Source organism: Mus musculus, chromosome 9 (genome assembly GCF_000001635.26).
Source record: "Mus musculus strain C57BL/6J chromosome 9, GRCm38.p6 C57BL/6J".
In the NCBI taxonomy this organism is placed as follows: Eukaryota; Metazoa; Chordata; class Mammalia; order Rodentia; family Muridae; genus Mus; species Mus musculus.
Genome location: NC_000075.6, coordinates 108,992,130 through 109,006,295, shown reverse-complemented (window position 1 = coordinate 109,006,295; position 14,166 = coordinate 108,992,130). Strand labels below are relative to the sequence as shown.

Below are 14,166 nucleotides of genomic sequence, written 5' to 3'. Positions count from 1 at the left end.
GGCCAGCACTGAGCTACACCTCCAGCCTCTTAACTGAAGAATGGGATCTGTGGGACTCACTTCAATAACACAAGCAGGTCAGCAAAGCCGAGAGAAGGGGGCCTGGGTTACAGGACAGGTGCTTTTCCCAGGACCGTGATGGCCGTGCCACAGGTAGTAGATACAAGTTGGAACTGGGGTCTGAGAGCTCCAGGAGGCATGGCTCCAAAGGGAAATCGGTAGGAATGAGATGCACGGGCCAGGGGCGATCTTCCTCATGGTTACCCCAGCTCTCCCTGGACCCACACTTCATCTGCCTGCAGGGATCATCCAGCAACCTGGTAGAATTCCCTCCCCAGGGTCTGGAATGGTAACCGATATGGGCAGGGCTCCCTAATCCAGAAGTTAATGTGTGGAACACTGAGGTATGCTGCTGCTGGTGCTAACTTCTAGAAGGAAGAACTGCGGCGTTAAATGTAGATTCAAGTCCAGGGGAAACGCAGGCCCAGACAGTTCCTTCTGTATGCTTCTTCCCTGGCTAGCACCCTCAGGCGTGCAGGGGCACACCCATCCCACTCACTTCCCTTCCAGGTGCCTGGTAAGCAAATGGTGAACTGGGCGTGGGGTGAGGGGAATCCTAAGTCTCACTCTTGACTGTTTCTAGGGTGTCACACTTACCGCCACATGTCCCCCCTCCTCACTGAGGAACTTCCGGACATCACTGAGGGCTGCTAAGGCACACTGCCTTCAGGAGAGAAAACACAGAGTGAGCTTAGCATCGGACCTTTAACCCTACCACAGACAGAGGAGGGGACAGACAGGGGAGGGGACAGCCCTCCGGTCTCCTCCTTTTTCATCTGTCAGCTTGTGGCTCTCATCTGCTGTGTCCCTGGCTGTCGGTTTTCTGAACGCTACTTTCCTTTGTCATCTTATCGGGGACCCGCTGTCACTCTGCCATGTTCACGACTCTGAAATGTCATGCGTGGTCTATGATTACCAAGATAAGTGCTTTTCATGAATTAATTTATGTTTGGTTTATTTATTTTATTTCGTGTATATGTGTGTTTTGCCTGCATGATGTACATCGTGTGTGTGTGTGTGTGTGTGTGTGTGTGTGTGTGTGTGTGTGCGCGCGCATGTGTGTGTGTGCCTGGTGCCCTCAGAGATCAGATGGGGGTGTTGGATCCCCCAGAACTCGAGTTACAGGCGGCTACGAACCACTATGTGGATGCTGGGACTTGGGACTTGAACCCAGGTTCTCTGTAAGAGCAGCAAACGCTCTTAACCTTGGAGACATTTCTCATTTCTCTGACCCCGGGATAAATGCTTTCCAATCAGACATTCTCTGTGCTGGGGCCGAGGGCAGCAAGGAAGGACACATGGCTGCACATGTCCTGGAAGAGAGACCTCCACAAACCACCCCCTAATGGAGCAGGCTACCATCCTCTCTGCCTCTAGCACAGCGCTGTGCCCGCTCAGCTCTGACCCCGGATGATCAGGTGCAATGATACACTTAGATGCCTCGCTTGCTGTAAAATGACGGCCACGTGGAGGCCATCCCCACTTAGCCCACTTCTCCTAAAGGTCTGGAGAGACAAAGCTACCTTTGCTTTGTTTTGCTTGAGGGAGGTCTCACTCTATAGCACCGGGTGGCCTAGAGCTCGCTATATAGACCACGCTAGCCTTGAACTCACAGAGCTCCACCTGCCTCTGCCTCCCACGTGCTGTATGTTTGCTTTCTATCTATGACATTCTCCCTTTTCTTTTCTTTCTTTTTTTTAAAAAAGATTTTTACTATTTATTTATTTTATGTATGTGAGTACACGGTAGCTGTAGAGGTGATTGTGAGCCTTCATGTGGTTGTCGGGGGTTGAATTTTTAGAACCTCTGCTCGCTCTGGTCAGCCCCACTCACTCAGTCCTTGCTCTAGCCCAAAGATTCATTTATTATTATTAGTTGACTTCTGATATACCAGAAGAGGGCATCAGATCTCATCATGGGTGGTTGTGAGCCACCATGTGGTTGCTGGGATTTGAACTCAGGACCTTTAGAAGAGCAGTCAGTGCTCTTAGCCGCTGAGCCATCTCGCCAGCCCAACATCCTCCCTTTTCAAACAAGCAATGCTAGAGATGGAACCCAGGGCATGGCCCACTCCAGGCAAGCCCTCCCACCTGTGCCTCACTTACTGTCATAGACCAGTGCTAGATCTCCCATCTGTGATCTCAGGATGTGCATGCACCCCACCCCCACCCCCACCCCCACCCCCACGTGTCAGTGTCAGTGTCAAAGGACTATACTGCATAGATGTCATTGTGGAGCCAGGTCCAGGTCACTAGGTAGCTGTGCCCTCGTGCCTCCTGGTGATCCTCTGTGCTCTGTAGGGTTTTCCATTAAAGCTGCAAAGAGCTTTCCTCTGGGAGTTGTAGAGAGACAGCTCAGTGGTTCATGGCAACTGTGGAGCTTTTAGAGGACATGAGTTCAGTCCCCAGCACCCATCAGACAGTGCAAAACTAAGCAACTCTAATGCCAGAGATCTCTGTAGTACTTGTATGTATACGGCGCGCGCGCGCGCGCACACACACACACACACACACACACACACACAAAGATATTTAAAAGTTAAAAGAAAGCCAGGGAGTGATGGCAGCACACGCCTTAAATCCCTGCACTTGGGAAGAGGAGGAAGGTGGATCTTTGTGAATTGGTCTACAAAGTACAGCCATGGCTGTTACACAGAGAAATCCTATCTTGAAAAACAAAAATAGACAGACAGAAGGACAGACAGATGGACAGATGGACGGACATTAAAGCAAATCTTAAGGGGATAGAGAAATGGCTCAATGGTTCAGAATGGTTCTGGCTAATGTTCCAGAGAACCAGGTTCAAAACCCAGCACCCACATCCAATTCTGTGGACTCTGGCTCCCTCTTCTGGTTTTTGAGGGCATGGCAGGCAGATACACACATGCAGAAGAAACACACAAAAATAATAAAATGAAAGAAAAATTTAATCTTTAAAAAAATGTTTTTAAGGGGCTAGAGTGATGGCTTAGTGGTTAAGAGCACTGGATGCTCTTTCAGAGGACCCAGGTTCAATTCCAGCACCCACATGGCCGCTCACAAGCACCATAACTCCAGTTGAGGGAATCCAGCACTCTCTTCTGACCTCAGAGGACACCAGGCATGTATGTAGAGCACATGAAGTCACAACACTCACACATATAAAATAAAGGATAAAAAACATTTTTTAAAAAAGTGTTTTGCCAAAATGTCTGAATTCTGCGTCTAGAAAACGAGCACTGCTGGCCCATTTTCCGACCAGCCTGCAGGTCAGTATGTTCTGGGCTAAGCTTGGCAGCTGTTCTGACTGTGGATCTACTGTGGAGGAGGAATCCCAGGGCCTCAAAGAAAATGCCAGGAGAACATCTTAGGGGCCTGCGTGCACACTCATGTATGAGTGTACACATACACTTGTGCTTGCATGTCTCTGTGTGGGCATGAATGTACTGTACCCATGTATGGGTTTGCAAGTGTGCCGGCGTGTGTGAGAGCCCCCTGGACTCTTGCTGGATGAACTGAGAGATCCTGTGGGACTCCAAGGAGACAGCTTCCATGCTGGTTCCTGTGGACTTCACGCCATGAGCCTTCCCTTTCTGTCAGTTTGCTGTAGTGGACCTTAGCCGTGAGTCCTGGGAAGTCGGCAAACCTGAAGGGAGTCTTAGGGTCCAAGTGTGCTTGGTGTGCAGATGTAAACAAAGGCTGAGCACGTGTGTACGACTCAGTATCACACCCTCAAAAATGAGCCCAAGTGAAGATTCCCACGTGTGCGTACACACTCTCACAGACAGTGTGGCCATATGTGCTCAGGGGTTGTGCATGTATGTGAACATGCCCATGTGCGCATATGGTATATAGTCTCATGTGTATGTAGATATGTGCATATAAAGTATACGCATGAGGTTATATGTCCATGGTATACACAGGGAGCTCATGTACGGTAAGAAAACAGGATAGGAATGTGCCTGGTGGGGTGTGTGTACATACATGTGCCTGTATAGATGCATATATGAGCCAGCACAAACTTGTTTACACCTTTGTCTTACGTGATTTTGTATATTTGAATGTTATGTAGCTTTTGAGACCTCGACAGTGGGTGTGCGGATAGAAAATCGCCCCTTTCTTCTCCTTCTCAGACTTCCCATTTTTAAGACTTCTGGTGTGCTCCCCGCCCCCACCCCCGTGGCAAATGCCTGTAATCCCAGCGCTTGGAAGGTGGAGACAAGAGAGTCGGAAGTTCAAAGTCATTCGTGGCTATGTAGTAGGTTCAAGGCCAGCCTGAGCTCCTGTGTGGCATCGATCTCAAAACAAAACAGAACAAAAATTCCTTCTGCCTGGCCTGAAGGTGAAGCCAATCTATCAAAAAGGCCCTGGTTCAATCCCTGGTACTGCAAACAACAACAAAGGAAAAGCCAGAGCAAAATAAAAACTACTTCTGGTCCTTTTTTTTTTTCCAACTCCTTAGAAGAAAAACTGGGATGGTCCGTGGAAATTGGCCCTGTGGCCCAGTGGCTAGATTCAGGCTTTAGGTGTAGAACAAAAACAACAGGACTGTCTGTCCCATCCTCTGCCAGAGGCTCCTGTGTCCCTGCAGGTGACCTCGGGTTAGTTCCTCCCACCTCTCTGTCTGGGTTTCTCATCTGAATTACTCCCCACATGCTGGCCTCTCAGGAGCCCCAGGGAAACCGCTGGCAGCTGGGGATACCGACACCACAAACACTACATCCCCACACGCTACTCCTCTAATTCAGACTGAATGGCCCCAAACAGTGTTAACCCATCCTAAGCTCAGATGCACACCTGGGAAGGCACCACCACTGAGCAAACGGGGCCTACGCCTTGGCAATGCTTTAGATTTTGCACCTGAGATGTTGACCTATTAGCCATGAGATATTTAGGTGAGTGGATGATGGGAAGTTGTTGTTGTTGTTGTTTTGTTTAATTGATTGGTTTTGGGTCTTTTCAGACATGGCCTCATGCTGCCCAAGCTGGCCTTGAAGTATGTAATGGATTGCTAACCTTAAACCTGACCCTCCTGCCTTCACCCCCTAACTGCTGGCACTGTAGGCACGGACCTCCAAACTCAACAGTTACTTCAAATGTGAAGAAACCTGTACAGAGTATATGAGACTCTTGGACTTTGTGAGCCTCAGTTTCCTTGCCTATAAAATGGGGACAACGGATATCAGCCACCAAGCATGCAGTAGATCCAAACATCAATACATCTCCTAGCCTCCAGTCTTACCTAAATGTCAGACCCCTTCTGGGTGATTTCCCTGTCTCACCCCTATGACTCAAGAGCAGAGGAAGCAGATTTAAGTACACAGTGGGGTGCGCCTGCCCCCTGGTGGCCATAGGGAGAATAGGTAGTAGCCTAGTGCACAGCTCCAGGTCAGAACTGCGAGGCTGGACTTGATTTGAGAAAGTCACTACTACTGTCCTACCAAGATGCAGAGGCAAGTCTGCCACCACAGCTGACAAGGGGCTTGTGGTGGTAAGTGACTGTCAAGCTGACACAGCCTTAGAGTCACCTGGAAAAACTCTCCATGACAAACTGTCCGCATCAGGTGGGCCTGTGGGCATGTCTATGAGGGATTTTAAAAAAATATTTATTTTTATGTGCACTAGTGTTTTGTTTGTATTTTAAGTCTGTGTGAGGGTTTCAGGTCCCCTAGAACTGGACTTACAGACAGTTATGAGCTGCTGTGTGGGTGCTGGGAATTGAACCTAGGTCCTGTGGTAGAGCAGTGTTCTTATCCACTGAGCCATCTCTCCAACCTTTGATTTCTTTTTTCTTCTTCTTTTTTTTTTATTAGGTTAACTGAAGTGGGAAAACCTGCCTTGACCATGTGGGTGACACCCTATGGTGACCTGGTCCCTGAACCGTATTTAAGAGTGAAGAGCAAGCTGGGCAGGCAGGCAGGCACACACTTATCACCTCTCTGTTTTGAGCTGCGGGTGTGACCAGCTGCTTCTGAGTCCCGCCTTGACCTCTCTCGGTGGACTGCAGTCTGAACCAGTAAACCAAACCCACCTTTCTCCCCTATGCTCTCTCTTATGCTTTTGTCTAGTGTCTTACCACAGCAGCAGACATGAAGATAGAACAAGGCTTATTTCTGTTGTTATTTAGAGACGGGTCTCACTATGTAGCCCTGGCTATCTGGAACTCACTATACAGACCAGGCTGTCCCTGAACTCAGAGAGATCTGTCTGCATCTGTCTCCCAAGTGATAGGATGAAAAGTATGCACAGTCATGCCCAGCAGGACACAACTCTACGAGCATCCCACCAGCCCTTCCAATAAGGACATTTCATCACTCTTCAAAACATTACGCCTTAATTGGGAGGGGGACAGAGATCGTGAGTGTCAACTACTCATTCCACAGCATCCAAGCCATGTTAGACTAAACCCAAGGCCTGGCTGGCACATGCCAAGAACATGCCAAGCACATGCCAAGAACATGCCAAGCATAGGACAAACATACTCCAGTACTGGTGAGAGTGCCCATCTTGGGACAGAAAAGAAATAATAATATGCATCTTCTAGGGTAGCCTGGAGTAGACAAACAGGACCTCCATGTCATGCGATGGTCCCAGACACGTCCTGGGTAAGCCTCGCCTTTCCCTGAAGCCCCTTCCTTCCCATAGAATGTCCTTACCAAAGGTCCTTAACACTGGGGCAGGGAAGGGACAGCCATCAGGAGGCTACACACAATTTCTCCCTAAACCCATTATATGCCAAACTCTCTACAACCTGAGAGGTTAAGAAGCCAGACCTACAGCTGGGCATGGTGGCACACACTTTAATCCTAGCATTCCAGAGATGGCAGCAGGACTCGGCTCTGAGGTTCCAGGCCCTGTCACACAGCATCGAGCCAGCCCCGGCACCGAGCCAGCCCCAGCAGGCAGTCACTGCACTGAGTAACTGCAGCTCAGGAGCATTCAGAGTTTGAGAGAGGAGGAACTTCTTAGCAAATGGGTTGTAACTTAACCAAGCCTTCTCTAGGGCAATGCCCCACCCTCACTCCTCCCCCACCCTCACCACACTTACTTCCTGATTTTCAGGCCTTCTTCATTGTCTGGGAGGAAAAACTCAAAAGATTTGTACGTCTTGACTATGTCCCGGCGATACTGACCAACGTTGAATTCTGGGGGGGAGGAGAGACAGGTCAGGAACCCTACCAATCCCTGCCCAGGACTCTTCCCTGGGTCCTGACCACCACCCAGGCTGGCTTCTCTCTTTCCCTGCCTCCACAGTCCTCCCATGATCCCCTTGGAGCCTCACCCCGAGTAGGCACGCCAATCCAGTTGAGGTACCGCGTCAGCTTCTTAGAAATGTAGGTCTTGCCCCGGGCTGGCAGGCCCACCATGACAATGAGTGTCGGACAGTTAGTCATGCAGACTGGAAGGCAAGCAGCACTGTGATAGTTAATGTGGATTGTCACCTTGGTGGGATTTACAGTCACCATGGAAACAAGTGTCTGGGCTTTTCTATGAGGGAGTTTCTAGTAGGTTAGCAGAGATAGGGAAAACCTGTCTTAAATGTGGGCAGCCAGCATGTGGGCAGGGGGCCTGGACTGAAAGCAAACAAAAACCAAGGAAAGATGAGCAACAGCGCTCATCCATCTCTCTGCTTCCTCACCGTGGCTGCCATGTCGCCAGCCACCTTAAGCTTCTGCCGCGCAACTTCCTTGCCATGATGGTCTGTCCCCTTGACTGTGAGCCAGAAAAAACATTTTCTTCCTTAAGGTATGTTGTCACAGCGACAAGGAGAGCAGCTAGTTTCAGGCACATGGCCACAGGCTGTTGGATCACTAAGTCTCCCTCTCGACCGTGTTGGATCAGCCTCTGGGCACAGGATTGGTACCAGCTGTACGTCCCTGGCTTCCTGGCATCAGACAGCCCCCTAAGAACCCCCAGAGCCAGTCTTAGGCTGACATTTGCTCTGTTCCCAAGACTCTATGGGCTCTGGAACCTCACCGGCCGCTCTATCACAAAGCACACATCGGTATGTATACAAGGCACAGGCCAGCAATTGGACATTCTTAGGGAGCTGTCCATTGCCCAAAGGACAGAGCCAAAGCCTGCCCCTCTCACACAGGAATCCATATCCTAATCTCCATCTACCTCATTTAACAATGTGCCAGTTCCACCGTGGTCTCCTGGTCTCCTCCTTCAAGCCAAGCAGTGGTGGTGCACGCCTTTAATCCCAGCACTTGGGAGGCAGAGGCAGGTGGATTTTTGAGTTCGAGGCCAGCCTGGTCTACAAAGTGAGTTCTAGGACAGCCAGGGCTATCACAGAGAAACCCTGTCTCAAAAAACCAAAAACAGAAAAAAAAAAAAAAAAGTCTCCCTTCAACCTGTCCTTTTCCAAGAGCACCTGCACACGAACCTGGGGCATTTTCACCCCTTATTTGGTCACCTCACTAATGACTACAACTCTAGACTGATTCCTTGGAGTAGCCGTTATTAGTGACTGTCCACCAAGCCAAGCAACTACCAGCTGTGCCTAGGTTTGTTGTTTATATCCCCTCGTGGAAGTGTGAGCAGGGTTGGGAGACCCTCACCGGAGTATCCGGCTACACACTACCACCTGCTGTGTGTAAGGACCCCTCACCTATGTTCTGTAAGGAGGTCCAGTCAACTCATCAGCTTAGACTGAACTTGTGGAGCTGTGCCTCCGAAGGCCACTGGGACATTAGGAAGAGGGGTAGAGCTTGTTTGAATCTCCCCCAGGGAAGGATTTAACCACACTATCCCTGCAGTGCCCCAGCCACCCATGGCCCTGGCCCAGCACCGATGTGCAGTAACTAGGAGCAGGGAGACAAGAAGTACATCAAGGTGAGGGTCACATGGGACTGAAGCAGAGGCCCAACAATGACAATCCTCTTAATAGTCTGCTCATCTCCATTTTACATGCTACCAAGTCGGGATGTCAATCAGAGAAGTTGCCAAGGCTGGAGGCAGGGAAAGACCTGTTCACAGCGTCCCTGCGCTTCAGCTGCCTGGGACTGATGACCAAGCAGCAGGAGAGCTTGTGACTCAACTCAGCTTCCAAAGTGACCAAATGTGACCCCATCCTAGTCACAGGAGCCTTCTTTTTCATCACCCATAGGACCAGGGACAGTAAAACCAGAGGAGATGGTTGGGCGGTGGTGGCTCATTCCCTTAATCACACAGCACTTGGGAGACAGAAGCAGGAAGATCTTTCTGAGTTTGAGGTCAGCCTGGTCTACAGAGCGAGTTCCAGGACAGCCAGGGCTATTAAACCAAACCAAACCAAACCAAACCAAAAAGCCCATAGGGGACAGACTGCTAAGCAGATGTGGTGAGCTGTCCCTGCCTCTCCTCTGTCCACTTAGTTGCCCTCCTTTGCCAGACTATAAAGAACCCCCTTAGCTGTCTCTCTAGAGCACAGAGCTCAGGGACAGCTCTACCTGGTGTCAGCAATCAGGCAAGCTTCCATCCCTGTTTTGAGTCTGGCACCTTCTGGCAACTCTAAGTCTTGCCCTCACAGCATGATTTAGCACTTTCCCCAAGGAAAAGCTGGAGCTTGCCTGGGAAGCTGCGCCCTTCGCCTTGCTCCAGCAGCATCCTGGACTATGGACACAAGCGAACTTCAGCCCCAACGACACTCAGGTCAAGGGATGTGGGCGGCATCATTCCTGTGCATGATCCAGACATGGAACCCCCGGGGGGGCGGGAAGGAGACGTGGGCTGAAGCAAAAGGGAGGACACTTGCAGAGTAACCTCAGTATTGGCTAAGGTTAGAAGAAACCAACGGAGTTAAGCAAGGCCCTGCCTCCTCCTCAGGCCCAGCAGACTTCTGGAGTCTGTTATTTGCACAATTCCTGCCCAGGCTGACAAGGAGTGCTGAAGCAATTTAAAGAGAGTATATCAGGGGCAATCCATCCGCCTGTCCCTACCGATGGACACCTACACACACATACACACTACTGCTCCCTCAGGGGCAGTACTGAGGCACTGTATCTAATCTTCACACCTGTCCTAGAGTTTCTGTTGTTGCGATGAAACACCGTGACTAAAAGCAACTTGGGAGGAAAGAGTTTATCTGACTGACACTTCCATATCACTGTTCATCACTGAAAGAAGTCAGGACAGGAACTCAAACATAGCAGGCACCTGGAGGCAGGAGCTGACGCAGAGGCCTCGGAGGGTGCTGTTCACTGGCTTGCTCATCATGGCCAGCTCAGCCTGCTTTCTTATAGCAGCCGGGACCACCAGCCCTGGGATAGCCCCACCCACAATGGGCTGAGCCCTCCCCCATCAATTACTAATTAACAAAATGCCCTACAGGCTTGCCTGCAGCCTGATTTTCCAGAGGCATTTTCTCAGTTGCGGCTCCCTCCTCTCAGATGACTATAGCTTGTGTCAAGCTGACATAAAAACTAGACAGCACGACATCTATTTTTCCAGAGTAGACCTGGGCCTCCTCCCACAGTCTCTGGTGACAGTGCCCCTGTTCCCCTCTCCCATCAACCCACAAGGTGGGCAGTCAGGGCAGCAGATTGGATCTGGGCACAAAACAAGGCAATAAATTGGTGATCACCTCTGCTCCTTAAGATAAGCTTCCCAGCAAAGAAACAAAGCAAACCAAAGTTCAAGAGCATTCGTGGCAGCCCTGCCTACAACAGCAAGATGTGGAGATAGGCCCTCGAGGGAAGAAATTATTATACACAGGGCAGAACCAGGGGGGACACTGCAGACCTTGAGAAAAGTGAGAAAAGGTGGGGTCTGCAGTCAGACGCTAGCCCTGGGCCCATAAGGACTCCAACATCTGGTAGCCAGCACATAACACCACACACAGAAAGAAGGAAGTCAGAAGACTTCCTGTCAACTCAGCCCTCTCTGCTTACTTTTTCCATATATTTACTGAAGGCCACAGAGCCTCGGAGCCTAGAGGCCTGAGACATCTGTGGCAATGGAGAGCTTATACCTGCCCACCTACTTCCAGGCACTTCTGCCAAAGGCACAGCCACAGTCCCTGGAGTGAATTCCAGGTAGACACCTGAATTGACTACACCTGTTTCCCGCATCTTGACCACACTGAGGAAGGAAGAACTCTTCAAAATTAAGCAACATCACATGACAGTCCCACTCAGGGGACAGAAGTTGACTCTCCAGGTGCCCTGTGCATACACACAAATCCTGTCACATCTCAAGTCACTAAAAGAAGCCATCAGAAAACAAGACTCGGGGCTGCAGAGATAGCTCAGTAGTTAAAACCGCTTCTTCTTAGCCTGGTGTTGAGGCACACGTCTCTTTAATCCCAGCACTCTGGGGGCAGAGGCAGGCGCATCTCTGTGAGTTCAAGGCCAGCCTGGTCTACAGAGAGAGTTCCAGGCCAGCCAGGGCTACACAGAGAAACGCTGTCTTTCAACAACAAAGCTCTTGCTCTTGCAGAGGACCAGGGTTTGGTTCCCAGCACCCACAGAGGAGCACAAGGGTCCAGAACTCTAGTTCCAAGGGATCTGGTGCTGCCTTCTGACCTCTACGGACATTAGGCACACACACAGTTCACAGACCTACATGAAAGCAAAATACTCAAACACATAAAATAAGTAAATAAAACCTAGGAAACTTAAAAAGAAAGAAACAAAGGAAGACGGACGGACAGGCAGGCCAGCAGACAGACAGAGGCAAGAGAACACAAGGTCAACACTAGCCCAGTCTACTACATCCTCAAAAACAAAAAACAATATCCTACCTGCCACGGTACTGGGGTCCCTCATGCCCTGTCCCATCTCCTCAGAGCTCCTAAAGGTCTAAGCTGGGATGCTAATGGTAAGGAAGACTAATAGCTTCCAGACACGTCGGCGTGGCTCTGGGTTATATAAATGTATCAAATTTTATCAACTGCTTATGGTGTTCGAGACTGGAGAACGTGCCTGTGTCAATTGGCACCAACACCAACACCCCAAGGAGCTGGGGACCCCGAGGAGCTGGGGACAGCAGAGAAAACCCACCAGCAGCCCCAACTAGAAGCAGGCATTTTCTTCCTCGGAAGGGTCTTGGTCAGGCCATCTATCCTTCCTTGCCCTAGGGGCTTTACTGTCCTGGCAGTCTTCCAACCTGGCCCCAGGTCACTGGTCACAGGTGCATACAGAGAGGCTGACTGGCTGTGCTGTGACCTCTGGGATCCCTGGCTAGGGCACACATCTGTAAGCCTCATCTTTGGCCATGTCACCTCCCGTCCAGAAAAGTGTATGTAGCCTTGGCTGTTCTGGAACTCATTGTCAGGCTGGCCTTGAACTCAGAGATCCATATGCCTCCTCTGTCTCCCTGGGACGAAAGACACGTGCCACAACCACGTGATACAAGAGCCACATTTCAATCCTATACTTAGAACTTAGGGAAAGATGTACAGGCCTGGCCTTGGGAGCAGACAGAAGGGTCTGGCTCAGGCTGACACCTCAGTCCCCGACTCTGATGTAATAAAAGGCAAAAAGGAGATTGGTGGTGGTGAGATCTACTTTCCTTTCTTCCCTCTGTTTGTGTTTTGTTTTGTTTGTTTATTTTTGAGACAGAGTCACTCTACAAAGCCCTCACCACCCTGGGACGCACTATGTACTTTGAGTTGCTTCAAACTCAAAGAGATCCTCCTGCCTCTGCCTCCTGAGTGCTGGGATCAAAGGTTTGCACCACCACACCCAGCTTGCTTCCAATTTTCAAGTATTTACTTGTTAGAGGCAAAAATGACAATGGTCTCATCCTAGGCTGAGGTCTAAGGGTTGGCTCCTTGTCCAAGATCACACAGCTGGTCCAGGATGTGGCTTGAGCGTTACTGTCCCCAAAGTCCAGGTCCCTGCCCTTCTGTAACGGGGGCAGCCACCCTCTGGTCTGGACGGCTGTCCTAATAGACTGGCAAGGAGCTTCTGATTAATTCTTCCTTTTGGAAGCTGGCCAGGCTAAATCCACAGCCCCTGAGGACTCAGAATGTGTCTGTCTGCACAGCTATGGCTCCACCAGTACCCATACTGTGGTCAGAGCCACCACCCACAGGAACACAGTCTGCTTCTGAACTACTGCCATTCTAGGAGGACCCAAGTCATGATCATATAACACACGCCTTCCCCACTCCCAACCCCTCTCATTATGGTAATGGTCAAAGTCGTGGCCTCAGGCTGGCCTTGGCCACAGAAGCGTAGAGGACCCTCCCCTCCCTTATCACACACAGCAGCCTTTAGGAATGCACGGAGACCCTGGCACATCACACAACAGCCTGATCTCCATTTCCATATCTGCGCCACCAGTTGTACGAGATGTTCTCTGAGGTCTTTGCCAAGCTGCAAATTCATTACAATATTTGAGTTACTTATAAAACAATTTTTTTCTTTTCCCTGTCAATAAAAAATTACAGACTCGTTCAAGAACAAACAGAAAAGCCAAGGAAGTAGATGAGAACACTCAGGATCCCAGAAGAGGTAAGTCACTTCGCAATTCACAAATTCCAGCATAGTTCTTTGATGTTTGACTCTCCTGTGCAGTTATTTAACAGTGAACTCAAGTGGGTGCTTCCACATCCAGGGGCACAGATATAGGTCCATATGGTGTGCCGTTCCCACTGTCCAAATCTTGACAACTGTACTCCCCCAAAGTTCCTCTAAAACTTTGGCATTAAAACCAAGGGGTACCTGAGGACTACTAACTAGCCCATGGCTAGGCTTTCAAAAGTTCTCAGCTCAAAGAAGCCAACTGCCTTGTCTGGAGCTACACAACTCAGTTTCCAGCCAGACTTCCCGCTAGCCCACTCTGTGGCCAGGAGAGAGTAAAGAGCCACGGCCACAAACGAAGTCCTCTTCTATACACAGGCACTGGAAACAGCTCGGGTCGGTGCCTATCCACTGGGTCAGACCCAGTCTCCAACAGACTGAGATGTCCCCTCACATCTGTCCCCACTCCTGCTTCACCACACTTCTGCGGGCCACTGTCACGGTACCACGGTCACTCCCGCTCACCTGTTCTCAGCCTCTCACCTGTCCCCGACTCCGCCCACCAGTTACAATAGCCTCACCGGTGCCTGCTTCTCTACCAGTCTCCTGCCTTTTCACTCGAGACCCTCGTCTAGGCCGTCTACCCACCCATCAGGGTTCACCTTCTCTCTCTCCTT

General features: G+C 50.3%; 1 protein-coding gene across 12 annotated transcripts in view; it reads right to left on the bottom strand.

Annotated features, from left to right (window-relative positions):
- The window catches only part of Pfkfb4 (6-phosphofructo-2-kinase/fructose-2,6-biphosphatase 4), a 43,965-nt gene that overhangs the window by 25,941 nt on the left and 3,858 nt on the right, over positions 1–14,166 (bottom strand). For 7 of the 12 annotated variants that reach the window (NR_153430.1, XM_006512135.3, XM_006512137.4 and 4 more), the window contains 3 exons: positions 7,321–7,437; positions 7,087–7,183; positions 658–724 (listed from right to left, as the gene is read on the bottom strand). Coding sequence is in view for 8 of the 12 variants with exons in the window: in XM_006512135.3 (XP_006512198.1) it covers positions 658–724; positions 7,087–7,183; positions 7,321–7,437 (281 nt within the window). In the remaining 4 variants the exon portion in view is untranslated. Of the gene's footprint in view, positions 1–657; positions 725–7,086; positions 7,184–7,320; positions 7,455–7,677; positions 14,164–14,166 lie in introns of those variants that run through there. The other 5 variants (NR_153429.1, XM_006512134.3, XM_030244404.1 and 2 more) reach the window with 3 other exon arrangements.